The sequence below is a fragment of the Notothenia rossii genome, assembly GCF_949606895.1.
Source record: "Notothenia rossii genome assembly, chromosome: 9".
Lineage (NCBI taxonomy): Eukaryota > Metazoa > Chordata > Actinopteri > Perciformes > Nototheniidae > Notothenia > Notothenia rossii.
The window spans coordinates 37,570,549-37,597,924 of record NC_136907.1 but is presented as its reverse complement, the minus strand read 5'-3'; the positions used below and the strand labels follow the sequence as shown (position 1 = coordinate 37,597,924).

Below are 27,376 nucleotides of genomic sequence, written 5' to 3'. Positions count from 1 at the left end.
CCACTACTCAGTCATTCACAGTAGACAAATGCAGCTCTTTTCTCACATTTTTTCAAAGCAAAATAGACAACATTTACAGCAGCTTAACCACTACCACACCAGCTCTCCCTCAAGCCACCCTGTCTTCTGGCACCGTCCCACCGTCCCTCAAAATAGCTGCTATCACCCCTATTCTGAAAAAACCCGGACTAAACCCTGACAACCCTAATAACTTCAGACCAATCTCGAACCTACCCTTTCTGTCAAAAGTTCTGGAACGCGCTGTAGTGTCACAATTTAAGCATCATCTCTCTGCTAATAACCTCTATGAAACTTTTCAATCTGGATTCCGCTCAAACCACAGTACCAAAACCGCACTCCTCAAAATTACAAATGACCTTCTCCTCTCCTCCGATGCTGGTAACCTCAACATCCTCATCCTCCTTGACCTCAGCGCTGCCTTCGACACCATCAATCACTCCATCCTCCTCACCCGTCTTGAAACCACCTTCAACATCACCGGCACTGCCCTCTCTTGGTTCACTTCACACCTCTCTGACAGAAACCAGTTCATCTACATCAATAACTGCAAATCCCCCACCGCTCCTCTCCCCAAAGGTGTCCCTCAAGGCTCAGTTCTCGGCCCCCTCCTCTTCATCCTCTACCTGCTTCCCCTTGGTCACATAATCCGCCGTCATGGACTTCAATTCCACTGCTTTGCCGACGACATCCAGCTTCTCATCTCCACCAAGTCCATCTCCACTGCTACCCACTCCATCCTGACAAACTGCATCACTGAAATAAAATCCTGGCTCCAACTTAACTTCCTGAAACTCAACTGCGATAAATCTGAAATAATAATCATTGGACAAAAAAAGCTCACCACACATATCAATAACTTCACTCTCAACATAGACGGCTTCCCAGTTCAAACCTCCCCTCACATCCGGAACCTAGGCATCATATTTGACCAAACCCTCTCCTACAACAGATACATCAAACAGATCACAAAGACAGCCTTCTTCCACCTCAAAAACATCGCCCGTCTACGTCCATCCCTCTCTCCCACTGCTGCTGAAACCCTCATCCACGCCTTCATCACCTCCCGTCTGGACTATTGCAACATCCTCCTCTATGGTTCACCTGCAAAAATCCTCAACAAACTTCAATATATCCAGAACTCCGCCGCCCGTCTACTCACCCACACCCGAATCCGTGAACACATTACACCCGTCCTCATCAAGTTCCACTGGCTCCCCATCCCCCAGAGAATTCAGTACAAGATCCTCCTGATGACATACAAAGCCCTACATAACCTGGCCCCATCCTACCTGATTGACCTCCTCCACAGACACACTCCCACTCGCTCCCTCCGCTCTGCCACTGCCAACCTCCTGTCCCTCCCCACCCGGACCAACCTCAAGTCTTGGGGCGACAGAGCCTTCTCCGTTGCTGCACCCACCCTCTGGAACTCACTACCCCAATCCATCAGAGATTCTTCCTCCCTCACAGCATTCAAAACATCACTCAAAACCCACCTGTTCAACACTGCATTCAACCACTGACCACCCCCCTCCCCCCCTATTTTCTGTTTTGTTTATCTCTTTTTTTATTTCTTTGTCTTTTTTTTGTTGTCTTTTCTTAATTCTCTGTCAAAGCGTCTTTGAGTTTCATGAAAAGCGCTATAAAAGTCCCATGTATTATTATTATTATTATTATTATTATTATTATTATTATTATCCTGTTGCTCACATCCACTGTTCACTTATTCATCTATATTCTTTACTGTCATATTGTCCCTCCAACTAAAAAACAGTGTGAAGGAAATGTTGTGTTATACTAAAGCAGCTGCTGAAGACCTTCAAGTGTTACACTGAAGGCACATTATAACGAAGAGCTATCTGAGGAGGATTTCTTTTTAGCTTGTTAGGTGTTTTGAATTTCTTTCAAGGGAAATCTTGAGGAATGAAGATATTTATTAATAAGTCTGCAATTATTTTATAATAAGATATGCAGCAGAACACGTTTAAGATTAATCCAAGTACCAATGTTATATATTTGTACTCCACTTAATTCCAGATGATTGTATGTTTTAGATTGATAATTTGCAAAATAAAATCATAAACTACATTAATCATCATTTTTATAATTATTGTTTTCTAAATGTGTTTTATGTCTTGTAATTGCATTGTTGAGGAACCTGTGACCCAAGCGTTTCATTCATTAGTCTACTACACCGTAGTTTTGTTATGATATGCAGTGGTTAATTTGAGCCGGATCCTGCCGGAACAGGATCCGGCACCTCTTCATTTTGGCCACCCTGTGTTCCGGCACCTATTTGGGCAGATCCGGTACCTCTCACAAAAAATAAAAATAAAAAATGGTTAAAATGAAATAAAATATGCAGATATTAATTTACAGAAAAAATCCCAAGAATTTTATGTCGTTTATTAAGATTAAGATTTGAAAGAGTCAGAGATCTGTGTTGACGCACTGAAAAGCTGGACCAACGGACAAACGTCTTTCACTTTTGAAATTCGCCACATGAGGAGCACGTCGCAGAGAGGAAGAAACGGTGATTCAATGCAAGAATGTCAAAAAGACAGTTACATTTACTGTCTCTCTTCAAAAAGAAGGAAGAGGTAATAGACACTTCAAAACGAGTCAGAAAAGCCTCCACAAGCAGCGACGTCAGCCAGGTGGACCACCAACAGCAACGGGTGGGTACCCTGGCATCAACTAGCCCGGTACAACAGCCGGAGCAAGAGGCGAGCGGAACCGCGACATCAGCTGGCTTACAGCAGGAAGATTCAGTAGGAGAGGAGAGCGCATTGAGCGTAGAAGAGTGTGGGACGTCCAGCGACAGGTCAGTTTTTTCTAACTGTGGCCAAGAACTTGGAGGACCGTATGTTATCTCAAGGAGGCCGGATGCCAGATAAAACTGGATATAACAAGTTCATTGAGGAATTGAAGGTGCTTTACGCACAATACTGGCCCGAGGACGCAGGTGCGCTGTATGGAGAGACTGAGGTCGAGTCACTGTGTCAGCGCTTCAACATTGCCAACCCGCGCGCAGTCATACGGGCCTACAGAACGTACAGAGACTCAGATGGTAAAGACACCCCAGATGAGCTGATGGAGTTACTTGTTACTGTCAACAGCATTCCCATTGCAAGTGCTGAATGTGAGCGCGGATTTTCTCAAATGAACTTGATTTGCACTCCCAACCGTAGCTCTTTGCTCACATCCACCATGTCATCTTTACTCTTCCTAAATCTTGTTGGACCCCCCCTGGCTAAATTCAATCCAGTCCCGTACGTGAGGTCCTGGGTGGCCAAAGGACACAGAACTGCCACAGACACACGCAGTAAAAGCAGAAAAAAAGAGATGGAGGACAATCCGGACATGCTCGTGATGTGGGGTGTTTTAAACAACTAAATATGGTGAGCAAACATACTGTCTATTAATAGGCCGCCGTGCCAATCTTTGAATAGGCCTAATAAATATTTTTTTTACACGTTAAACCTGTTGAGAAATTAATTGCTGGCTGTATACTGAAGTCCCACCTGTGGTGATGTGGGCATTTGCCTATGTTGTGCGTACTAGCCTAAAAAATTATAAATTATCGTCATAACATTTATACCATAGATACTATTTGAAATCGAGGCTTGTAAGTCCCACAGCGTTGCAAGTGGACATTTTCATGTTGCTTTCAGCACCTTTTCTGTATACGTTCCGGGACCTGTACGCGTCTCGTCATCCCTGAGCTGTCATATGTACTTTGCGTTCCGGCACCTTATGATTTACAAATTAAGCACTGATGATATGTCAATAAACCTTGAATTGAATTGTCCCCCTGCTCCCCTCTTGGGGGCGCCACATGAAATCTGTGTGAGAAACTGGAATCTGATTATCTGTCAACAACAATGTCACAGCAAAAATCTCTTTGCTTTTGCAACTGTGTTTGAAATTAAATTAGCCCATTTGTATTCCTGTGCGATGGTAGTAGCTTGAACATATGACTGTATGGAGACATTTAGAAAGACTTGCTGGTTAAAATGAGCTGTAGCATGGGAACAGCCTCATTAACTGACAGCCACAGACTTTCAGACTGAGGATCCTGTATTCCTACAGGGGTTTATTTTTTGCCATTGTATTGGAATTATACTATATGAGTACTATGTAAGCACATATTTTGTAATTGTCCACAGCAATTTCACTGCAAGATGTTGTTAAAGTGTAATGTAATGTCTTTATTTAATTTAATATCATATATATATTAATGAAATTGAAAGCAGCAGGTGGAGAAAACCTTTCACAGTGTTCTAAACATTTAATTGTTCAGTTTTATCCATGATAATGCGCGTTTACTCCAGAGGTAAGCCACACAGGTATTTTAAAAACGTCTGAATTCTGAACTTAATTGCTGTGCTGGCAGAGGAGGGCTTATACAGTATAGATATAAAACGCAGCTAAATATGACCAGAGATAAAGTTATCAGATTGGAAAAGTCATACAATCCATTTATAAAGATACAAGCCCAGGGTTAGGCTAGTAAAAGAATACAGCAGACATACGCAGAAAATAAATAGATGTATACATTTAATTTTGCGCTATACAGTGTTCATTTGAGAAAAACCTATATTCAACGCACATACATGTAGAAAGAAAAAAATGATTTAAGACTATAAATATACATTTGAAAACGGAGTTATACAGTATGGACATAGTCATCAAAAACCTTTTTGAGGGCTTCACTATGAGTCAAACTCAAAGTATTATAAATGGTCTGTAAACAATTAAAAACATTTTTTTTTGACATTTACAAACAGTACTGGGCGATCCCTATATTATGTCATTTATATGTGAGATTGTGCTCCTGAAACCCGACTTCTGAAGAAGGGATCAGGAAACTCAGAGTGAGACCTCTTCACATGCAGAAAGGATCAGGAAACTCAGTCAGAGTGAGATCTCTTCACCGTCTGCTCTTTTAGGTGCCATGCGCATGTGCCGATGGGAAACCGGAAGTAAACAAGCAGCCTTCGCCCGCGTGCAGCTGCAGACGACGGTGAGTTATTAAGTTATTGCTTTGACAGAGAATTACATTAAAAGTACACCTTAAAAGTACTAAATTGGATTTCTAGCAGTAGACTAATTACTTGCCCCCTGTTTTATGTTTATGTTTTATGTCTTGTCCTTATATGTTTCTTTGTAAAGCGACCTTGTGGTTATGAAAGGCACTATATAAATTCAAATTATTATTATTATTATTATTATTATTATTATTATTATTAGTGATGGCTTCATTTGAACACAAACCCCCCTGTTGGTCAACGTGTGTTGAACAGGCAGATATATCTCAACAGTGGGATCTTTCTTATACTGAGTTCCCAATGAGTAAAGTACGGTGGTCCTGAGAGGCCAGGGTGCTGCAAATAAAAGAACGCTGCAAATAAAAAAAACGCTGCAAATAAAAAGAAACAGAAACGCCGCGCAAATAAAAACGCCGCGATGCAAATAAAACGGATACAACGGAAGTGAATTACCGGGGACTATTATTGCTGATGCACATGCGTTTTTTTATGCGAGAGAAGAAGAAGGCTGGGGGATCTCCAGGAAACATCTCATGGGTAAGTTTATAATGTTAAAGTTACACAGGATGTAGATCATATCTGTCGCTGCTGTATTTATGACTTTAAATGACGTTATTTTGTGTGTGGGAGCAGATTATGTGTGTAGTGTATAATGTTCGTAGAACATAGCTTTGATCAAAACTGCAGAAAGTTATTTTCAAGTTGTTTGCTTGTCTGTGAAAACTGTTGGATTCTGCTCGATTTATCTGTGCAGCTTGAACCGTTTTAAATCTAGCGTATTTAACTGCCTGAGGACTGTCTTGCCCTTGTCAGTGGGGAATGTCGTGATTAAGACACACTTGCAATCCATGTTGGGATATTCCTTGTATTAAGCCAGCGTTGAAAGTAGTACTGATTAGTCTTTCCAAATGTGTTAGTGTTATTTAAAAACTAGTGCAGTGCCCGTTCGGGGCATGGCCGTTCAGAGCTTGTGCCCGTACTAAGCGGACCGATTGTCTGGCTCCCATAATTGCTGCTTGCAATGTTGTCCGGGGGGCGTACCCGATCGGAGCGCGTAGATTCGTGAAAAATAAAGGTTTAGAAAAATGAATCCCAAAAAATTCTAAATGAAGGATGCACATCATCGTTCAATCCGCAAGCCATATCCGAAAGCTTAGGTCGATTTGACAAACAGTCAGAGAGATATGCGAGCCAGAGGCACACACACAGACACACACACACAGACATTTCTTGCTTTCTAGATAGATAGATAGATGTTCATGCAATTGAAGCGCAAAGCAACCTAATGATACTTTATTTGTTTTGTTGCCGGTCATAATGTATTGTCCTTTTTGTGGACAGCAACAGGTTTCTAAATCAGCCTTTTGCTGTTCATGTGGCAAGGACATCACATTCCTGTGTGATGTTGATAAAACAGGCACAAGTGCAGGTAATTTTAATTTTTTTAATTTTTTTAATTAGGCTTAGGCAATGTACACTCTATATCTTATGAGTATGGGTGAGAACATTGTATGTCTCTCTGTTCTTTGTCATTGACGATTGATTTGACTCTTATTTCAAGCAGAGGCTACAGGAAAAAGCACACTGGAGTTATTTCGGACTTTCCGGAGTGTAAAAGAGAAGGAGAGACGAGCAGGTTTTAAGAAATTTGCCGACAGTCCATTCTGTCATGTATTTATAGTGTCACTGAACTAGTTAACAGTCGCCTATTTCATTGTTTCTCTGTAGATTTCAGTTGGCCTTATGAGGCTGAAAGAGGGTGTACTGAAGACTGTAAGAGGAACAGTACTTCCCCTTTTGATGCGACCAGAGTCGGATGCGGACGAATTGCAGAGAGCTGCTGAGCAAAAAATGAAGACCTTCGAAAGAAATGTACATGGCGTTCCCTACGTACTGCTCTACCCTGACGGTACAAAGATAACTAATATACCAGGAACAGAAGTACCCTTCACTCTAAACGAGTACAAAGAGGTAGTGGGGAAGGCCTACCAACGTATCACACTGTACATTTGTACAGCTGAAGATTTCTTTACATCTTGTAAGTAATTGTGAAATGAATTACCAACCAAGAAGAGCTTTTTAAATTGATTTGTTTGTCAAGGAAAGCACTCTGTTGTTCTGAGTAGTCTAAAATCCTCTTATACCTGTTCTTGTATTTCACAGCTCAGGAAACCAGCTCTGAATCCAACTCATCGGATTCAGAGGTGATCATCATGAGTCCAACTTCTGCAGAATTCAATGCAGCTGATACATTAGTGAGTACTACATTTGTTGTATCTTAGATCGCTTATATGGTAAATTCTATCTGGAAGTGAAAATGTTTCTAGATTTCACATAGACGGCATATTTTTACGATTAAACATGTCCCAAAATAGCATTTTAAATTGCGGTAAATGTTGCAGCGTCCTGGCCTATACATATTTTACAAACTTAAGAAAACAACTTTATTTAGTGCAGATCCCTGCAAAATCACACCATAATAATGTGTATGTTTTTCACTGAAAGTAATAATGTAAGAAGGATCATTCCCCCTGTCGCAAATCACATACACTATCAGTCAGAATAATAGAATTCAATATTTATGTTCAAATGGGTTAAGCTCTAGTTCTGTCAAATTTGAAGTGTCACACTGATATATTGTTTTTTACTTCCAGGTATGGGAACCTGCAGAGTCAGGCAGTGATTCAGCAGCTCCGGTAATTGTGGCTCTTCAACATTGTCTATTGTTCACATTTAGCCTTGTCTGACAATATTGTCACACAATTAATGCCTTAAACTACATGAAATAATGTGTCACACTGACCCAGAGATCCACGTTTGTGTACATTAGAATAGTCTTTTCTTTCTAAATCAGCCCTCTGATAGCCATGATTTAAAATACTTCAACTTACCTGTCCTATCCCTGTTATGGTTTGTGATTCAGGTCTTATTTTCTGACTCACAAGAGGGCCCAGGAACATCAGGAGGTGTGCTGGAAACTGCGTGCTATAGGTATTATACTTTCCTTTCTACAATTCAAGTATGTTTTATATGAAAACATCAACAATGTAAACTTGTGTATGTCAATTTCTCAGCAAATATACTCAGCTGTATGCGCCCATTGTAATAGAGGATAAGGATGACTCAGACAGTGTTGAGTGCAGTATTCCAGAGGATACAAAGTAAGAGAAAAGTTACCCTTACTTCAACTGTGGTTGTTATTTTTCCTGAAAAAAAATGTGTGCTATGGTGTACCATTTAACATGGTCATAATTTATCTGATGACAGGGTGGACCAGCAATCACTTTCTGAGATAACTGCAAACCTGGCCCTAGAGATTGACCATCGAGCTGTCAGCAGATTTAACATCTGTCGCTCGAACATCTGGGATGGAGCAGTCAGAGGATTCAAAAGGGCAACATTCTCAGAAAAGAAAGACATCCTGGTGAAATTCTCTGACGATGAAGGGAGGTTTGAGGAAGGTCTCGATACAGGTGGCCCCAAGAGAGAATTCCTCTCCCTTCTCATGAAAGAGCTGAACAAACGGCCCATATTTGATGGACCTGTGGAGAGCCGCTACCTGGTCTACAATTCAACAGGTTCTGTTTTGTGTATAATGTTTTTAAAAGAACCCATATTTCAACCTTGGAGTGTTTTCAAATATGGAAACTGATTTAATATTTCTTTATTCTGCATTATCTTGGACAGCTTTCAGAGAGGATGAGTATTATTTAGCAGGGAAGATGATTGCTGTGTCCATTGTGCATGGTGGACCTGGTCCTAATTTTCTGTCAGAGGATCTGGTCAACTACATCTCAGGGCAGAGCAGTTTCAAGGCATCTGTCGGAGACATTACAGATGAGGAGATAGGGAAAGTCCTACAAGAGGTATGAGAAGGGTGTGAAATTCTAGAATAGGTAAAGAGAGAGTTTTGTCCGTTAAACCATTCTTTCAAGATATACTTCTGGCATTACCATTTTTTATAATTACGTGTCATATTTGAAATGTGTGGGACTCTGTTATCTCTTCTTTTAGATTCAGAATTCACCCTTAGTGGAGATCCTTCAGGACTTGATGATACGGAACAGTGCCATGTTGCAGACTGCTGGGTGCTTCAGACATGTCAGGTCATGTGAAGAAAAAAAAATGATAGTAGAGGATTACCTGAAGTGGTACATAATCCATAGGAACAACACTGCAATCGAAAGGTAGGTTTTTGTATTTCATTGTTATTGCTAAAATAATTATGAAAAACGTGTTGCTATTGTCCCATTTTCTTGCTTACTTACTTCTACATGATGCATATGTATCTTTGCATGCATCTTTTAATTGTATTTTAGATTCAAGGCTGGACTTGAAAGTTTGCAGTTTCTGACAGCTCTGCAGCAGCATCCGACGGTCCTGACCCCTGCTCTCTATCATGCCGATGTGAAGCTGTCTGCTGCAGAGATGGAAAATCGGTTCCAGCCTGAATTTAGTCAACAGGGAAGCAACAGAAGGGCTCAGGAAGAGAAAGCTATGAGTTACTGGGCAGACTATCTTCTCGATTGTGAAGGTTAGTCAATTTGCTCTTGTCTGATTTTTATACACACAGATTATAAAAAGTTCCGGTGTTGATGTAGATAGTATTTACTGTCAATTGATTCCAATGTTCTCTACTTTTTAGAAAATGACAACTCAGTGACCTTGGAGGAGGTGTTGATGTTCGCTACAGGTGTGCCATGTGTGCCTCCTGCTGGTATGAGTCCTCTGCCACGCCTTCAGTTCCTATGTTCTATGTCAACATTCCCAATGGCAAATACCTGTGCCAACATTTTAAAGCTTCCTCTTTTGGACTCTTATCGTGCCTTCAAAGCCAACACGAACTTTGGCATTAATAATTCCCCCGGCTTTGGGTGCCTTTAAACAATTAAATAACTTGTGGTAAAAGTTAATTTTGCCACACACAGTACACAGTCCGTTGTTTTAATGTTGCGGTCTGTCAGACCAAAATGTTGTGACGTAAGAGAGATGTGAGTATTTTTCATGGCAGATTTGTCCTATTTCATATCCAACATGTGAACAACACCACACATTTGTATTGTATTGTTATTGTATTCTCGTTAGGTAGGTAAGGCAGAGTCCTGCATCGGGTCGGGTATCCGCGGGTACCCGACGGGTGACCCGCAAAAAATGTGATTTGCGGGTGGTCTTTTTTCAAACGCTTTTTTCCGGGTTCGGTTCTGGGTAAAACAAAGATGATGCGGGTCGGGTTGCGGGTGTTGCATAATAAATATATTTAAATGATAATAATTTAGTTTAATGTTTAAATCCTCAGACCTCTCCCCCGCGGGACCGAGCATAATCATAACCTCTGCAGCGCATCTATCTGCTGCTGAGCGCGCCACATTCTGAATGGCTGAGGTGAAGCTCTCTAGCGGAGAATACAGCATTTTCAATAACTCTTCCTCAAGAGCGAAATCCAACGCCTGGGAGGCTTTTGGTGTCATCCTAGATGGAGAAAATAACCAACATCCCACGCTTTTTGAGCCAAATATGTAACTGCATGTGTTAATAATTACACGTTTTCACTGCTCATATATATGCGGGTTCGGGTCGGGTTGCGGATCTTGTGCCGGCGGGTCGGGTCGGGTTGCGGAACTAATTGGCAATATGTGCGGGTAGCGGGGCGGGTTCGGTATTGCACGTCGCGGGTGCGGGGCGGGAGCGAGTCTTGAAAATCAGACCCGTGCAGGACTCTGAGGTAAAGTAGACCGTGGTTAAATCAAGAGTTCAGAACATGTGTTAAGATGTTTTACAAATATTTACATAAACAGTAAATTAAGACTGCAAAAGGCACCTTGTCGTGCAAATGTGCCAATTTAGTTTTGGCCATTTTATCAACATGTTTTTACATGGACTTTGTGAAAGAGTAAAGCTGAATGACTCTTCATTAAATGGTTTAAAAGTGTTTCATTTTAACGTAAGGACTTGTTTTTCTACGTATAGCATATATGTTACACACTCGCTACAAAGATGACACGGCTGTAGCTGGTTCACAAGATTTTATTCTCAGATCCACTGTGAAAACAGAAATAACAGTAGCATATGTGACTGATGCAATGAATGAATGTTATTGTTGATTCATCAATTTGTTATGGGCTGTGTCTGAAATCACTCAATAATCCCTATATAGAATTCCCTATATAAGGAGTAGGGAGTAGTGAATGAGAGTGATTTTGGACACGCCTTGGTCTTTAAAATGTCAGAAAGTGAAGCCTCACAGAGAACAAATTAATCCAGCAAATATTCACATTTTAGAGGCTGGAACCTGCTTATATTCAAAACAAAATTAAAATCAATTACCAAAATATTAGGTGTATAATTTTCTGAGGATCGACCTTTCAACTGATAACACGGATGTAACACTAAACATGTTTTACAAAATACATGAATATGCTGTATGTTTAGTTAAAGAAAGAAAGGTTTCAGTCTAATGACTTATGCAAAGATACAAGCTGAATATTTCACTGGACTTATCTACTCAGAATTGCAGCATTCTAAATAATATTCAACCTACATTGGAAACTTGTACACACAAAAAAGGTTCTGGGGGGCTGGTGGGGCAATGTATTCTACACTCCAGACATGTTTTTCATGGAAATGTAATTCTGAACAGCAGCTGTCCAGTTCACTGGTGGAGCCAACCCACTCCGTCTTTGCAAGTCCACAAAATGCATCTCCAGATTCTCATCACCACACAAATTGTACTGGGATGATGCTTGCATGATGCCATCAAAGTGGTGTAGGGCTTCCCAGGACACTGGAAATCCACACTCCCTTCCGCCAAACCTAAGACCAGTCATAAATTGAAACATAATGAGTCAAGTGATTACAAATGGATCACTTAACCCCCCAAACATGCTAGATAAGCATTATAACTAAAACTCCATTGAGTCAGTTCTTCGTTAATTAAATCCTAAACAAAGAGCTTTGACTTGAGAAGTTAATCTCAGGTTGACAGCAGCTCTTTCAGTCAAATAAGGTCATTCTACTCACTTTCTAACACAAGGTACTTTTTGGAATTGAGTAAGATAAATCGACAGAATAGCTTTGGACATTTTCTGATTTAAGTTTTGTGTTCGAATCCATTTTTAGTCGTTTAAGACTTGAAATCATTTTGAAATAATGAGTTTTCAGACTAAATGAATCACGTTATTTATCAAGTGACAAACTTGTCATATTGGGCTGATACACCACATTATATGAAGTCAGATATATTTTAAAGTAATATTACAAAACAATTTGAATACAAACCTGTGAGGCAGGTGGTACATGGCATCAGGTTTACCTGAAGGACACTGAGACAGGTGAACAGGTCGGATGGTGTGGTTGTTTCACAGCTCATCGAGGTGTTTTTGTAAGATGCCCAAAAACACATATCGCAGCAGACACTTGTGCTCATGGCTCCCATTGAAGAGGTGCCTCTCTCTAAGGTCACTGAAGAGCTCGATCCAGAACTGACTCCTAATGGTGGAATTCAAAACTTTTGTATTTCATGAAAAAAAGACAACTTCAAGTAAAAAGTCACAATATTTTGCTAAAAAGTCAGAATATTTCTAGAAATGTTGTACATTTCTTGGCGCGCTCCTACATTATTTCATTTGGGAGCACATAAACTCCCTTGGGAAAATGTTAGTGTACAGCTCTAATGTAATTTCACAATTTTTTTCAATTTTTTTCATCCAGATAGATTTAAAGTATTTGGGCACCTCTGTACTATATACACACACACACACTAGGCTTGGGCGGTATGACGGTATTACGGTATACCAGGGTATTTCGAAATACCGTCGGTATGATTTTCAATACCGTGACGTCACAGACTGTGCGCCAAATCACAGATGCGTTTCATTCTATTACACTGACACGGAGTTTTGACAGGGACGACATTGGTTGTGATGCACAGCACGCGCCAGCAGAGGGCAGGGGAGGGCAGTCCGTCTTTCCCGCTCTCAGAGCTCAGCACAGAGCTGAGCTGAGCAAGATGGCGGCAGCATTTGCCGGCCCCGAACTCGGACAACTAGTAAAAAAGAAAAATACCTCTGCGCCTGTTTGGGACTATTTGGGGTTTACTCGTCGCCAGTGACTTCATCCAGCACAACGAGAGACAGAGGCACTTCTTTGGGAATGTTTAAGACGGGGTGAGTGAGTGTTGACATTTTTTAATCCTATGCAACTGGTTGATGGTTTTGTAGTGGAGGTCGGACGGTTTTAAAAACGAAAGCATTAACGTGCTAAACATTCACGTGAGTAATCCAATGAATCAAATGGAAATAAGGTTTTTAACACATGCACGGAATAATATTGCCAAACTAGTTATTGAATAAAGTTTGCTATATTGACTAAGTCAAGTATTTACTCCCGGAAAATGTTTATGTATGATGATATATTGTTAACTTAGCTCACAATGGAAGCAACGTCGGACATCTACAAACGCGTCCTGTATCCGATCTCAAAATGTGCCATTTGCACAATGTGTCATGTATGCAGCCCTTGTTTTGCACTTGCGCGCATGTCGCGGCACTTTGCGAGCGTCTACCGGCTCGGGCTGCATTTTACACCGAACATATAATATACCGTTCGAAATATCTATTTGCCGCCGAACGCCACCTCGCTCAAGTCGACCCAAGTCATACCGTCATATACCGTATACCACGGTATGATGTCAGCAAGGTATGACGTTATGAAAAAAATGATACCGCCCAAGCCTAACACACACATACATTCTTGGACCTGACCTTAAAAGGCTATACCTTTGCTTTCTGAAGAAAGACCACCAACTCTCGATGCGCTGGTTTGCAGTTGAGGTACCATACATGTGACTGAGGGCTCCTGCAAAATCATCTGTGTGTTGAGATCGTAATGTGCAGTTAATGGCTGCCATAGTGCCGTTTTCAGTTCCACAGTCAGTGCGAAGGCGGGCTGGAAGTAGTCCAAACTCCGATAAACACTGCAGGTAATACTGCGCAATGATGCCCGGATCGTCGTTAGTGCTGCCACTCCTGAGCCACATAACTTTCCTTGAAAAGCCGTCGATGCAGCCACTGATGGCAATACCAAAGGGTTTAAGTTTATCATATCCATCAGCGTGCCACACTTGGTTTGGTCCTGCTGTGACGTATCCCCTTCGGACAAACCTTCGCCTGGAACGAAGTTGAACACCAGATGGATCCAGTCTGGAAATCGTCTGTCTAACATCCTCCCTTTTTACTGTCAGGTGATACTTTTGTTGCATTGTCTGCCACATAGCTCTGTAACCCAACAGCCGACCCGAGCCTCTCAGTTCATGTGCAACAGTTTGGTGTACAGTGCCAATGGGAGTGTAGTCTGTCCTTCTTGTTAAGCCAGCGTTCTGTAGCCTCCTCTTTAAGGTCCTCAGACTAAGAAAAATGTTGTCTTTTTTCTAGAAAATCAAGTATCACTTCATAAGCGTGTCCCTCCGTGAAGTACTTGTGGATGAAGCCTGCCTCGGTTCCTTCATTAGATTCTGTGACTGAAGGGAAAAGACAACAGTGTCATTAGGAATTAAACTTAATAACCAAAAACCTATTAAGAAAAAAATGAAAATGTATCAGTAATGAGGAAAATACCTGAACTGTTTGATGCATAACTGTATGTTTTCAGTATGTTCAATGCGTGAACAATTCCAGACATGAGGTGCAAAAAATGAGAGAAATAAACAGGCAAAGGACAAAATATTGGGATACTTACATAATTGGTAAGGATAAAAATACATATCAATCTAGAGGTAGCGAACAAAAAGGTACCCTTTTAATGCCTGTATTTGTGCATAAACGCATCAGAAAAAGTATGTGAACCCTTTGGAACTACCTGGATTTCTGCATAAATTGGTCATAAAAGGTGTTCTGATCTTCATCTAAGTCACAACAATAGACAAACACAGTCTGCTTAAGCTAAAACCACACAAACAATTATATGTTTTTATGTTTTTATTGAACACACCATGTAAACATTCACAGTGCGGGGTGGAAAAAGTATGTGAACCCTTGGATTTAATAACTGGTTGACCCTCCTTTGGCAGCAATAACCTCAACCAAACGTTTCCTATAGTTGCATATCAGACCTGCACAACGGTCAGGAGGAATTTTGGACCATTCCTCTTTACAAAACTGTTTCAGTTCAGCAATATTCTTGGGATGTCTGGTGTGAATCGCTCTCTTGAGGTCATGCCACAGCATCTCAATTGGGTTGAGGTCAGGACTCTGACTGGGCCACTCCAGAAGGCGTATTTTCTTCTGTTGAAGCCATTCTGTTGTTGATTTACTTCTGTGCTTTGGGTCGTTGTCCTGTTGCATCACCTATCTTCTGTTGAGCTTCAATTGGTGGACAGATGGCCTTAAGTTCTCCAGCAAAATGTCTTGATAAACTTGAGAATTCATTTTTCCGTCGATGATGGCAATCTGTCTAGGCCCTGAGGCCCCAAACCATGATGCTTCCTCCACCATACTTCACAGTTGGGATGAGGTTTTGATGTTGGTGTGCTGTGCCTTTTTTTCTCCACACATAGCGTTGTGTGTTCCTTCCAAACAACTCAACTTTGGTTTCATCTGTCCACAGAATATTTTGCCAGTAGTGCTGTGGAACATCCAGGTGCTCTTTTGCAAACTTCAAACGTGCAGCAAGGTTTTTTCTGGACAGCAGTGGCTTCCTCCATTTTATGACCAACTTATGCAGACATCCAGGTAATTCCAAAGGGTTCACATTTTCTTGCAACTGTAATTGGTCAACTTTGGTATTTCACCTGATTTTTTTACTTGTTGGCATTTTTTGTTATCAGTAGTTCTAAATCATGTTGAAATTGCCATGACTGACAATAATATGTGTATATTATATATTAAAATGGCAACAAATCATATACAAATAAGACATTATCACTGTACTGGTGAAATTCTTGACTTTTAAGGAGGAGCTTAACATCTTCGAGAAAGGGTGCCAAACATTCAATGTTCAATGTTCACAGGAGCCGCAAAACCTCCCAAAACACCCACCAGTCCCACAATATGGACAATACATTGCCTGTGGAAAAGGAGCAATGTGAATGTTATTCATTTGCAATGAAGTAACAGCTACTTGGTAAGCTATTGCAGCAGGTAATGTTACCTGCAAACAGCTGACACTAATTTAACAGCAGATATCAGCTGCAATCACTTAATATCTGAACCATGCATCTACAATGTCAAAATACATAAAAAAAAAAAAGATTTAAAGCCACTTCCCAAAGGAAGCACGTCTTGGACAGGATAGAGACCCTTCTCTATCTCTAAGCAGGATAAGAGACCCTCATTTATCTCTAGACAGGCATATTTAGATGACATGTTGATGGAGTCAAGATTGACTACAGGATGTTAGTGAAGATCTATACTTGTATGTATTCAATATAGGGCTGGGCAACGATTATAACGCGTTAACTTGCCCAGCCCTAATTCAGTAAAAGTTGTTCCTTCAGAGCATGTTAAGGAGAGGACCCGAGCTCGTCTGTTGAATAAAGGCATATTCAACTTACTTTGTGTGTCTTAGCATCATCTTTAAGTCCCGGTCGGCTCAGATCCGTTTGTTTAGAAAACAGCTAACGTTAGCAGATAAAAGTAGCTATGTTCTACTAACATTATACACTACACACATAATCTGCTCCCACACACAAAATAACGTCATTTAAAGTCATAAATACGGCAGCGACAGATATTATCTACATCCTGTGTAACTTTAACATTATAAACTTACCCATGAGATGTTTCCTGGAGATCCCCCAGACTTCTACTTCTCTCGCATAAAAAACCGCATTTGCATCAGCAATAATAGTCCCCGGTAATTCACTTCCGTTGTTACTTTTTTATTTGCATCGCGGCGTTTTTATTTGCGCGGCGTTGCTGTTTCTTTTTATTTGCAGTGTTTTTTTTATTTGCAGCGTTCTTTTATTTGCAGCGTTCTTTTATTTGCAGCACCCTGGCCTCTCAGGGCCACCGTAGTACATTTGCAGCGTTCTTTTATTTGCAGCACCCTGGCCTCTCAGGGCCACTGTAGTAAAGCCTTAGAATAACTCTAAACAATGAACATACAATCATATTCTCATGTAATCAATTTGTATCAATATTGTACATGCTATTAAACACCTGAACATTTTAAAGAACATCCATAAACATTCATCTGTTTGCATTTTTGCTAATTATTTATCCAACATATCATATTCCATTTACTTGTAGACTCTTCTTGCACTATTTATATTTGATTTGTATTTACTTGCACATCTCAAAACATTCTCTTGCACTATTGTATCTGTTTTATTTGTGTATGTCCTATATATATTCATGTTGCTCTGTTGGAGGAGCCTGTGACTTAAGTTTGTCATTCATTTGTCATATCTACACTGTAGCTAATGTGCACATGACAATAAAGCCTTTAATCTTAGAACTTCATTTATTCCAGTTGAATGATTGTGATTGAAAAGCTTAAGGAGGGTGGTAAACATTACAAAGAGGGATTTTTATTCCTTAATAATATTCGTAAACGTAACCATGTTATAGCCTCAGAAAGGCTAAACAACATCAAATAATACATGTATTAACTGCATTATTACGTTTAGCTGTAGCTTTTATAAACAAACAAAAAAGACAATATTAATTTATTTGTTGCCATATTTATTTATGCATTTATTTATTAATGTATTCATTTATACATTCATTTATGTTTTTCCATATTTATTTATTCATTTATTTATTCATGTATTTATTTATTAGTCTATTTATTTATTTATTCCTGTATTCATTATTTGTATTGCCTTATTTATTAATTTATTCATGTTTTATTCATACATTTATTTATTTATACTTATATCATGTTCTGTCTTCCATATAAGTGAGGGTCTGAGGTCTCTGAATCCCATCGTGGTAATATGAGTGTTGTAAAACTGTGAAGTGTCAGTGGTTCAACCGATCTGACGCTCTATCTGAAGCAGTCACGTGGTATCGAGGGGCAGCGAGGCTTCGTTTGTCATCGATTACGTCACTGGCCTAAAACGACACAAGCCTCGATACACGCTTCACCAAAAACGTCCTGGATTTCTCGAACCACGCTCCTAAGCCTCAGATACGTAACATCACTACTTGTGAGGGCAAGATGAAGCTTCATGAAGCTTTGAAGCTTTCCATCCAATTGGTTCGCAAAAGGGTTCATCTCATACTATTTCTAATGCCATTATCAATACATTCCTTCATTTCTATTTCTCACTCGTCGTCTACCTTCTGTTTGTAGATTGCTCCAACAGGAAAGTTTCATTTTAAAACCAGGAAAATACAATACAGCTTTATTTGTAAAGCACTTTAACACCTCCAGACCAAAGTGCTGTAGAGAGGAATAAATACATGGGAAACAAAATCACTCAGCTCACAAACTATAACATAAGTAAAAATACAAAGAAAAACATAAAATAATGAATAAAATAATAACAGCGCTAAAGTAAAAATAATATAATCTTTAAAAGCTATAAAAGAGTGACCTATTGATTTTATTGATGGTTTCACCGATCTGGTATGATCTGAACCAATATCTAAAGCAGTCACATGGGTAAGACGGTCAGCTAGGCTTCGGATGTCATCCATGACGTCACTGGCGACTGTACAGTCAACATGTCCATGGATACCTAAACCTGAGTTGCTCCTGATGGCCAACGGTGTGTGAGTGTTAGGTTCCTAGAGCAAGTGGCCGATTGCTTTGTATAAACGAGGTGTGAATGGGACCATGTAAAGCGCTTTGAGGAGTCGTACAACCTGAACAAAGCCCAGCATAAGTCCATTTGCCATTCAAAGGACTAAAACGATACAAGCCTCGATATGCGCTTCACAAATGTTAAACATTTTTGTAAGGAAGTTTAAAATGCTAAGTGTCTTTGTATACCATGAGAAGCGCTCTATAAATAAAAATGTTTTATTATTATTAGAAGATGAAAAAGAATAAAGGAGAGAAGAACATCTCCACGCAAACTAACAACACCATGAAGAAGAAGAGGAGGGAGGAAGAGGAGGTCAATCCTGCTGCTGCACAACACCAGGAGGAGGAGGAGAAGAAGAAGAGGAGAACAAAAGATGTGCTGGGAGTAAAGGAGAAGCAGAAGAAAAGCAGCACAGCAGCAGAAGGAGAGCAGTGAGTTATTATTACTATTATGTTATTAACAGTGTACTGCCTGTGTGTGTGTGTGTGTGTGTGTGTGTGTGTGTGTGTGTGTGTGTGTGTGTGTGTGTGTGTGTGTGTGTGTGTGTGTGTGTGTGTGTGTGTGTGTGTGTGTGTGTGTGTGTGTGTGTGTGTGTGTGTGTGTGTGTGTGTGTGTGTGTGTGTGTGTGTGTGTGTGTGTGTGTGTGTGTGTGTGTGTGTGTGTGTGTGTGTGTGTGTGTGTGTGTGTGTGTGTGTGTGTGTGTGTGTGTGTGTGTGTGTGTGTGTGTGTGTGTGTGTGTGTGTGTGTGTGTGTGGCTCGACATTAAGGACTGCCCGATGGCCCGGGGCCATCTAGTATTTAGCTCGGGCAATGAAGCCTCACCTGCTGGTTGCCCGATCGGGCAATCTATTATGCCAGCAGCTCGCGGATCCAGTAATGAGTGACCCGACAGTAAAACTAAACATATCTATAAATAGTTACGGTAGTTTGAGAGGTAATTAAAATAGCTACGTGTGATATTCTAACCTGAAGTGTGTGTTTTGTCCGCTCACCGCTGCATGTGATCATGCAGCGCTGCGTGTCGACTCGTCAGCAGCAGCTGATCTCTCTCTCCCGTCAGATTAGACTTCACTCGCGTTTATGTCCATATCGATCAGATCCAGCTAGTTCTAGCTAATGATATGACTACCTGCTTATTAAAAGACACCTCAACAATAAGTGTCGCTATGCAACTGGGTGAGGCCACAAAGTATAGCGCAGCATTATGCATTTGTTTACATGCCCACCGGAACCCCGAGGCATTACCAACAGATCAACGCACAATCAACCCATACAGGACATCTCTTTCTCCCAATTAAGTGTTAGACATTAGAATTGACTATTCTTGTCTGTCACATAAGTGGCGCAACTGAAGCAGTATTGCGCTAAAGGGAAATGATTTTGACCAAAGAGATTTAGATTTGCCGGATAACGGGAACTCTTTCGACCAATTTACAGTAGATAATAGGGATGTAACGAGATACCGAATATCGCGGTATCGTGGTAAATAAACTTCCCAATACCGTCGTGAGACTGACAAAATCTACCGCGATTTTTAAAAAAGATTTTTTTTTTTTAAACTTTTTTTTTTTTAAACCTTTATTTAACCAGGTGGTCCCATTGAGATCATCGATCTCTTTTTCAAGAGAGACCTGTCCAACATGGCAGCAAGTAGGTTACAACATGAAAATAAAACAACAGATAACACAAAAGGACATCGTATTTACAGGGCTACATTTACACACCTAGAGACATTGACAAGTACCAACCATATAGTTATATCTCGCCATGTCAATAAGCCTGGCGTTAGACTTTTTCGCTGTCCGTCATTTTGACAGACAGGATCGTAAAATATCCGTCATAATCCCTTATTACCCGTCGGGTCTGAACATTTCACGATAGAGCATGCTCGTGAACTGTCAACGGGGGGGGGGGCGGTGTTATGCCGTGTGTGCATGCACCTCGCGGGACGCGCACAGCGTGAAGCAAAACCTCCTAGACATGTATTGATCTGTACGGCAAAGTACGGTTTGGGAACTATATCATTTCCTTTTGGAGGGTATGCATAACACGGCATAATACCAGAGCCTCGCTGCGGGGAAACGTTGGCGCTGTTCCGAGTTTGTTCTAATCTGTCAAAATGACAGACTGCTTTCAGATTTTTCCGTCATTGTTAAATAAAATATTCGGTTAACGCGACCACTGGTGTCCAAGCAACATCAGTACCAAGCGAGAGAGTTGTTTCCAGAGCAGGGGATATTGTAAATGCCCAAACACCCCAGCTTATAAATACCTGGAAATGTGGACATTCTCATATTCCTAAAAACCTGTCTGATGATGCTGAGTGAGTGACTAGTGAGTTTGAGTTGAGTTACTTGAAAAACCAAAGTGAAACTTGATTTATTTTATTGCAGGGTCTGATTATTAAATGTCCTTGTTTATTTGTGAGATGCAGTGGCATAAAGAAAATGCTTACTTTGTTGGGTAGTACCAGTAGGTACAAAAACACTGGTTTTCTTGTTCCAGTCTGTTACTGTCACTTTGTTTTTGACACTTTAAAATACTGCTATCCTACAAAAAGGCTGTAAAAATCAGATTTATTATGTAATAAAGAAACATTTTCCGAGTAAAAAAATGTTTTATTGAAAAAAAAATTTTTATGATTTTTTTTTCCTTCCCTTTATTATTCAATATCGCGATAAATACCGTACCGTGGACTTGTTATCGCGATATTATCGTACCGTGAGTTTTTGGTATCGTTACATCCCTAGTAGATAACATTACAAACATTTCATCCAGAATGCAGCGGCTCGTCTGGTCTTCAACCTTCCCAAATTCTCCCACACCACACCGCTCCTCCGCTCCCTTCACTGGCTTCCAGTAACTGCTAGAATCCACTTCAAGACACTGGTACTTGCGTACCATGCTGCGAATGGATCTGGCCCTTCCTACATCCAGGACATGGTTAAACCGTACACCCCAGCACGTGCACTCCGCTCTGCATCAGCCAAACAGCTCGCTGCACCCGCACTGCGAGGGGGACCCAAGTTCCCGTCAGCAAAAACACGTGGGTTTGCTATCCTGGCTCCAAAATGGTGGAATGAGCTCCCCATTGTAATCAGGACAGCAGATAGCTTACACATCTTCCGACGCAAACTGAAAACTCATCTCTTTAGACTCCACTTCGAGCGATAGAATTACTAACAAAGCACTTATATACTAATAAAGGGCTGGCTTTCTAAATGCCAGTTGAGTAGCACTTGAAATGTTTGGCTCTATGAAACCTGATGTACTTATATGATTCTGTTTTCTTAAAGGTTGTATCTTCCTGGTCGAATGCACTTATTGTAAGTCGCTTTGGATAAAAGCGTCAGCTAAATGTAATGTAATGTAATTTTTAACAGGGGCCATAATAGTGAAAATAATGTTTATTTTGGCAGTTACAACTGAATGTAATGTTTTCTACTTTTTTACATCTGGGAAGGCATTTGCCTTCATCAGATGGAAAGTGTCTTGACAAACAACTTAAGTATTTCTTATAGCTATGCAGGGAATGCAAGCGAAAACAAACACAAACAAGAACAAACAAACTTGAAATTGTACGATATAATATTGTGGTGGTTCATCTTATAATTCAGTCTAGAGAATGCACCAGACAGCATCTAAGACCTGCAAAAATCTTTTCTTTTCTAGGGGGAGGCCCCCCAAACCCTTCGTACCATTTCGTCCGTGCGAATTTTTCAGGGCAATCTCTATTGGGCTCAGGGCCATCTGTAAATTAGCTTAGGGCCATCTCCCAAAATCCTCGTGTGTGTGTGTGTGTGTGTGTGTGTGTGTGTGTGTGTGTGTGTGTGTGTGTGTGTGTGTGTGTGTGTGTGTGTGTGTGTGTGTGTGTGTGTGTGTGTGTGTGTGTGTGTGTGTGTGTGTGTGTGTGTGTGTGTGTGTGTGTGTGTGTGTGTGTGTGTGTGTGTGTGTGTGTGTGTGTGTGTGTGTGTGTGTGTGTGTGTGTGTGTGTGTGTGTGTGTGTGTGTGTGTGTGTGTGTGTGTGTGTGTGTGTGTGTGTAGATTTACTTTTGAATTTTAACATGTAAACAAAGGGTCTTTGAGTTCCATGAAAAGCATTTTTTAAATTATTACTTTAATATTATTATTAGCACCATGCAAACCAAGAAGAAGAGAAGGAGGGAGGAAGAGGAGGTCAGTCCTCTTGCTGCTGCACACCGCCAGGAGGAGAAGAAGAAGAAGAAGAGGAGAAAGAAAGATGTTCTGGTAGTAAAGGAGGAGGAGAAGAAGAGGAGAAAGAAAGATGTTCTGGTAGTAAAGGAGGAGGAGGAGGAGGAGAAGAAGAAGAAGAAACAGATGAAGAAGACAAGCAGCACAGTAACAGCAGCACAAAAAGAGCAGTGAGTTATTAACAGTGTACTTCCTGTTGTACCCAAGCGGCAAATTCTGGGGAACAGCCGGGACGCCAATACGGAAGTGCAACACACTGCAGTTCATACATGGGCCGCTAGGTACTGACTGCAGAAAGGAGCAATTTCCATAGACCCCCATGTTAAAATGCCCAACTTTACAGCAGAAAAAAACATATTTCTACCCATGGATGCAATAAATATTATTATCGATATAGTTAGATTCCACCTTCATGATTATGAATCTGTGAGTGAATTGTTTTCGAACACGACCCTTTTATTTATATTAGGTCTTAAAGTTTTTACATAAATTAGGGCGTGTTCACTTTGATGGACATCTACATGCCTCACTGTCAGCTAACAGCAACTTGTCCACTCTGCTAGGCTACAACCATAGAGGCTACAACGTTAGTTAGTCATAGTACTGTACTTGACCCTTTAGCTTTAGCCTTGTTCGTGGTGATTGTGCCTTTTAGGGAATATTTTTACAAATACCAGACAATTAAAATGTCGTGCTGTGCGCTTGAATGTACTAATAGGACTTCCAAGAAGTCTAAAATGATAATATTATACATGTTAATCCCGTTCGCAGGTGTTTGTGTGCTTGGTAGCTTACCTTGTTACTTATTAGCCAGCTAAGGACGTAACCCTTTATACATACATTTTAGTTTATGATTCAGCTTGGGTAAGACTTTTATAGTCTATGGCTATGACGCCCATAATGCTAAACGAGAGCAAATGTTAATAGGGGACCCAATTATCCCAGTGGTGGCCGCCGGAGCTAACGGAGCCGCAGGGGGCTAGCTCCAGCTGGCGTCCCGGAGCTAGCCCACTGTGGCTCCGTTAGGTCCGGGCGATGGAGTCCGTCGTTATAACTGGAGATCAAGGAATGCAGCGAAACGCAGACTTGGTTCGCCTGCTGTAGTATTAGCAAAATAAATTATGTTGAATAAGGCTTATTAAGCTGAACATCACCACAATTGTTCTGCTATGTATCTGTAATTCTTTTCTTAACATGTGAATGACAAGCATTAAGAATAACAAAATATAACTAATTCTCTTGCAGATTTTCTCATTTGATTATGAATGTAACGTTTATATAGGGGAACTACACTGTTAGCAGTAACTTGGTATGGATGTATTTCATGTTAGCTTAGCTTCTTAGCCTGAGCTAGCTCTGTTTACTTCCAGTTCGGAGGCAGCAGGTCCCGCCTCGGCTCCGCCTCTTTGCCCTTATTTGGAGCAGGCGGGATTAGACTCTGACGTCGCTGTCGAGCCGTTAGTGGCCGACTCCGCCTACTAAGGGCTTCTCTGCAACTCTGCAGAATCCTATGGGTGACGTCACGGACACTACGTCCATTTATATATACAGTCCATGGTTGTACCTCATATTGTAATCTGTTGTACCTCCTGTTGAACTTCCTGTTGAACTTCTTCTTGTAAGTTCTGTTGTCAGGCTGGACTTGGAACTGGTGGATGAGCTGCAGGAGTTTGTTCCAGACATCAAGAATAAATGTGACGATGTGATCAGATCACTGCTGAGATACGACCTGCACCGCTTCAAAGCCTTCAAACAGCAAGGTGTGTGTGTGTGTGTGTGTGTGTGTGTGTGTGTGTGTGTGTGTGTGTGTGTGTGTGTGTGTGTGTGTGTGTGTGTGTGTGTGTGTGTGTGTGTGTGTGTGTGTGTGTGTGTGTGTGTGTGTGTGTGTGTGTGTGTGTGTGTGTGTGTGTGTGTGTGTGTGTGTGTGTGTGTGTGTGTGTGTGTGTGTGTGTGTGTGTGTGTGTGTGTGTGTGTGTGTGTGTGTTTTAATATGTGCAGTTTGTGTGCAGGTGTGTGTCTCCGTTCCGGCCGCTGCTCTCATCAGGAAAACCAGCGAATAAGAGAGAACATGGCAGACTTCCTTTCTCTGACAAGTGTCAGCTCGGCCAATCTGCTGCTGTTCCCACGCAGATACAAGGAACAGGAAGGGGAGATCAGAAAACTGAGAGCACGATATCACTTCCTAGAGAGGATCGGTACGCACACAGACACTAAGCTGTATTTTATATTTACACACATACACAGACACATATATATTTATATATATATATATATACACATATATTAGGGCTGGGCAAGTTAACGTGTTATTCTTCAGTTAACGCGTTAATTAATTAATTAGCGACAACAATTATTTTATCGCGCATTAACAATTTCTTTAATGAATATTTATATTTTGAAAGTCCGTTGCTCCCTGGCTCTGAAAACATACAGACAAACCATGGATCACGGGGGGGGGGGCACACTCGTGAACTGTTAGCGCCGGTGTTCTGCCGTGTTATGCATGCCCACTGCACCTCGCGGGAGCGCGCTCAACGTAAAGCTAATACTCACAGACATTTCAATGATTTGTACGGCAAAGTTAGGTTTGGAAACTATATCATTTCCTTTTTGGTGGGCATGCATAACCGGAGCCTGCGGGGAAACTTTGGCGCTATTCTGAGTTTGTTCTAATCCGTCAAAATGACAGATTGCTTTCAGATTCTTCCGTCATTGTTAAAAGAAATCCGGAAACATTCGGTTAACGCGACCACTGGCTGGGACAGAAACATGGACAAAAGTACCAAACTCTTACATGGCCATTTGACATCTCTTCAGAGGTCGGAGATGATAGAACCAGAGTTATTTGTAACCACTTCAAAGTTGAAAATCTTATCTCTGGACTCTGAGGGCAACTTCTATAACAAACTAGATAACACGTTAAAGCCCTGGCAGAGGCAAATATCTTTGATTTGATTACATTAATTTATGTTGAAGTTGAGATTTACAAGAAATATTTGAACTGCTACTGCAGTGGTTCCCAAAGTGGGGGGCGCAGAGGCATGACAGGGGAGGCGCGAGAGACCAGGAGGAAAAAATGGTTATAAAAAAAAATATTTATTGATTCGGAAATAATATGATACAGTACAGTACTATTACATCTGGGTGTCTGTGTTTCATTAAAGCTCGGCTCTGTGTGTGTGTGAAACGAGCCATTTTGTGTGCGTGCACGAGCGAGAGAGAGAAATCGCACCGGTACCAGTGATCGTTGATGTTAGCTTCTGGTGTTAGCAAGCTACGCTAACGGATATAAGGAGTTTTTTCAACAACAAAGTGGAGGAGAGTCCTCTCCTGTCAGACTGAGAGACTCAGTGAGCTAAAAGACTCTCTCAGTGTTATCTCAGTGGGTCTCAAACGTTTTGGTCACCATTAATGTAAACAATTATTTCTGAGGCACATATGATCATTATAGTTATACAAAAATAAGAGAATAAATTAAAAACAGGTATGAAATACTATATGACAGTAAAAAAAGAATAAAGTTTAAAAGGGTGATTTGTAAAATATCCATAAAGAAAAAGTAAATCTGTTAACAGTTCTGTTTCATATGGGTGTTGAGAGATGTATCCATAGATCTCTTCATTTTGCTCTCAGTGCATCAGATTGATGCTTTTAACTTCAATATTTAAAAATAAATCTTCCCGGGGGAGCTTGCCCCCAGACCCCCCTATATGAGGTCCACACACCACTTATAAAAATAGCACTTTACCCCTGCTTACACCTATATGGCGTGAGCTGATTATCGAGCCTTCATTGTAACAGTTGCGGGTACGTTGTGTATATGCATGGGGATTGTTGCAGTAGAACATTCCACTGTAGCGACCGGTACATTAATGGGAAACCCTAAATGTTTGAGCACCCTCTATGAAACGTCAAGCTACCCCACAGCACACCAAAAACAAATCTCTGGCGCCGCCACTGAGCCTGACTTGTGTTGGGCCGGCCCAACTTTTTTTTCTCCAAAGGGGGTGCCTGACAGAAAAAGTTTGGGAACCACTGTGCTACCGTAATTTTCGGACTATAAGCCGCGCCTTTTTTCCCATTTTTCGACGCTGCGGTTTATATAACGGTGCGGCTAATCTATGGATTTTTACAGCTAACGGCCACCACCTTTAACTCTATGGCAGGGGTCGGCAACCCTGCTGGCACGCGGCACCGTAACCAGTGGCACACTAGGAATAAGTTGAATAAGTGTGCAAAATATTTAAATTGTATTTTCGGATCCTGAACGAGACCGCCGCCAGAGCGCTTCTCCCGTTACCTGCAGAAGGAAGCCATGCACGCAACGCACCCCCGCTCTCTTTAT

At 41.1% G+C, this 27,376-nt stretch overlaps 1 protein-coding gene and 1 long non-coding RNA gene across 10 annotated transcripts in view; one reads left to right on the top strand and one right to left on the bottom strand.

Moving 5' to 3' along the window:
- Positions 1–4,951: 4,951 nt before the first annotated feature.
- LOC307020800 (transcription termination factor 1-like) overlaps positions 4,952–27,376 on the top strand; it is a 98,975-nt gene continuing 76,550 nt past the window's right edge. The window contains exons 1-13 of one of the 9 annotated variants that reach the window (XM_079652376.1): positions 5,566–5,609; positions 6,414–6,501; positions 6,637–6,708; positions 6,801–7,110; positions 7,236–7,327; positions 7,727–7,768; positions 7,996–8,063; positions 8,147–8,233; positions 8,340–8,650; positions 8,760–8,938; positions 9,087–9,259; positions 9,392–9,606; positions 9,718–11,001. In XM_079652376.1, the coding sequence (XP_079508502.1) occupies positions 6,816–7,110; positions 7,236–7,327; positions 7,727–7,768; positions 7,996–8,063; positions 8,147–8,233; positions 8,340–8,650; positions 8,760–8,938; positions 9,087–9,259; positions 9,392–9,606; positions 9,718–9,956 (1,701 nt within the window). In that variant the 5' untranslated portion in view covers positions 5,566–5,609; positions 6,414–6,501; positions 6,637–6,708; positions 6,801–6,815 and the 3' untranslated portion in view covers positions 9,957–11,001. Of the gene's footprint in view, positions 5,048–5,534; positions 5,610–5,691; positions 6,502–6,591; positions 7,111–7,235; positions 7,328–7,726; positions 7,769–7,995; positions 8,064–8,146; positions 8,234–8,339; positions 8,651–8,759; positions 8,939–9,086; positions 9,260–9,391; positions 9,607–9,717; positions 11,002–15,670; positions 15,797–19,047; positions 19,251–22,952; positions 23,202–24,654; positions 24,792–25,040; positions 25,227–27,376 lie in introns of those variants that run through there. The other 8 variants (XM_079652382.1, XM_079652378.1, XM_079652377.1 and 5 more) reach the window with 8 other exon arrangements.
- Positions 11,081–14,480, bottom strand: LOC307020803. Its single transcript, XR_013802983.1, has 3 exons — positions 13,847–14,480; positions 12,348–12,557; positions 11,081–11,882 (listed from the first exon to the last, which is right to left on the bottom strand). It is a non-coding gene; the product is annotated as an uncharacterized lncRNA (long non-coding RNA).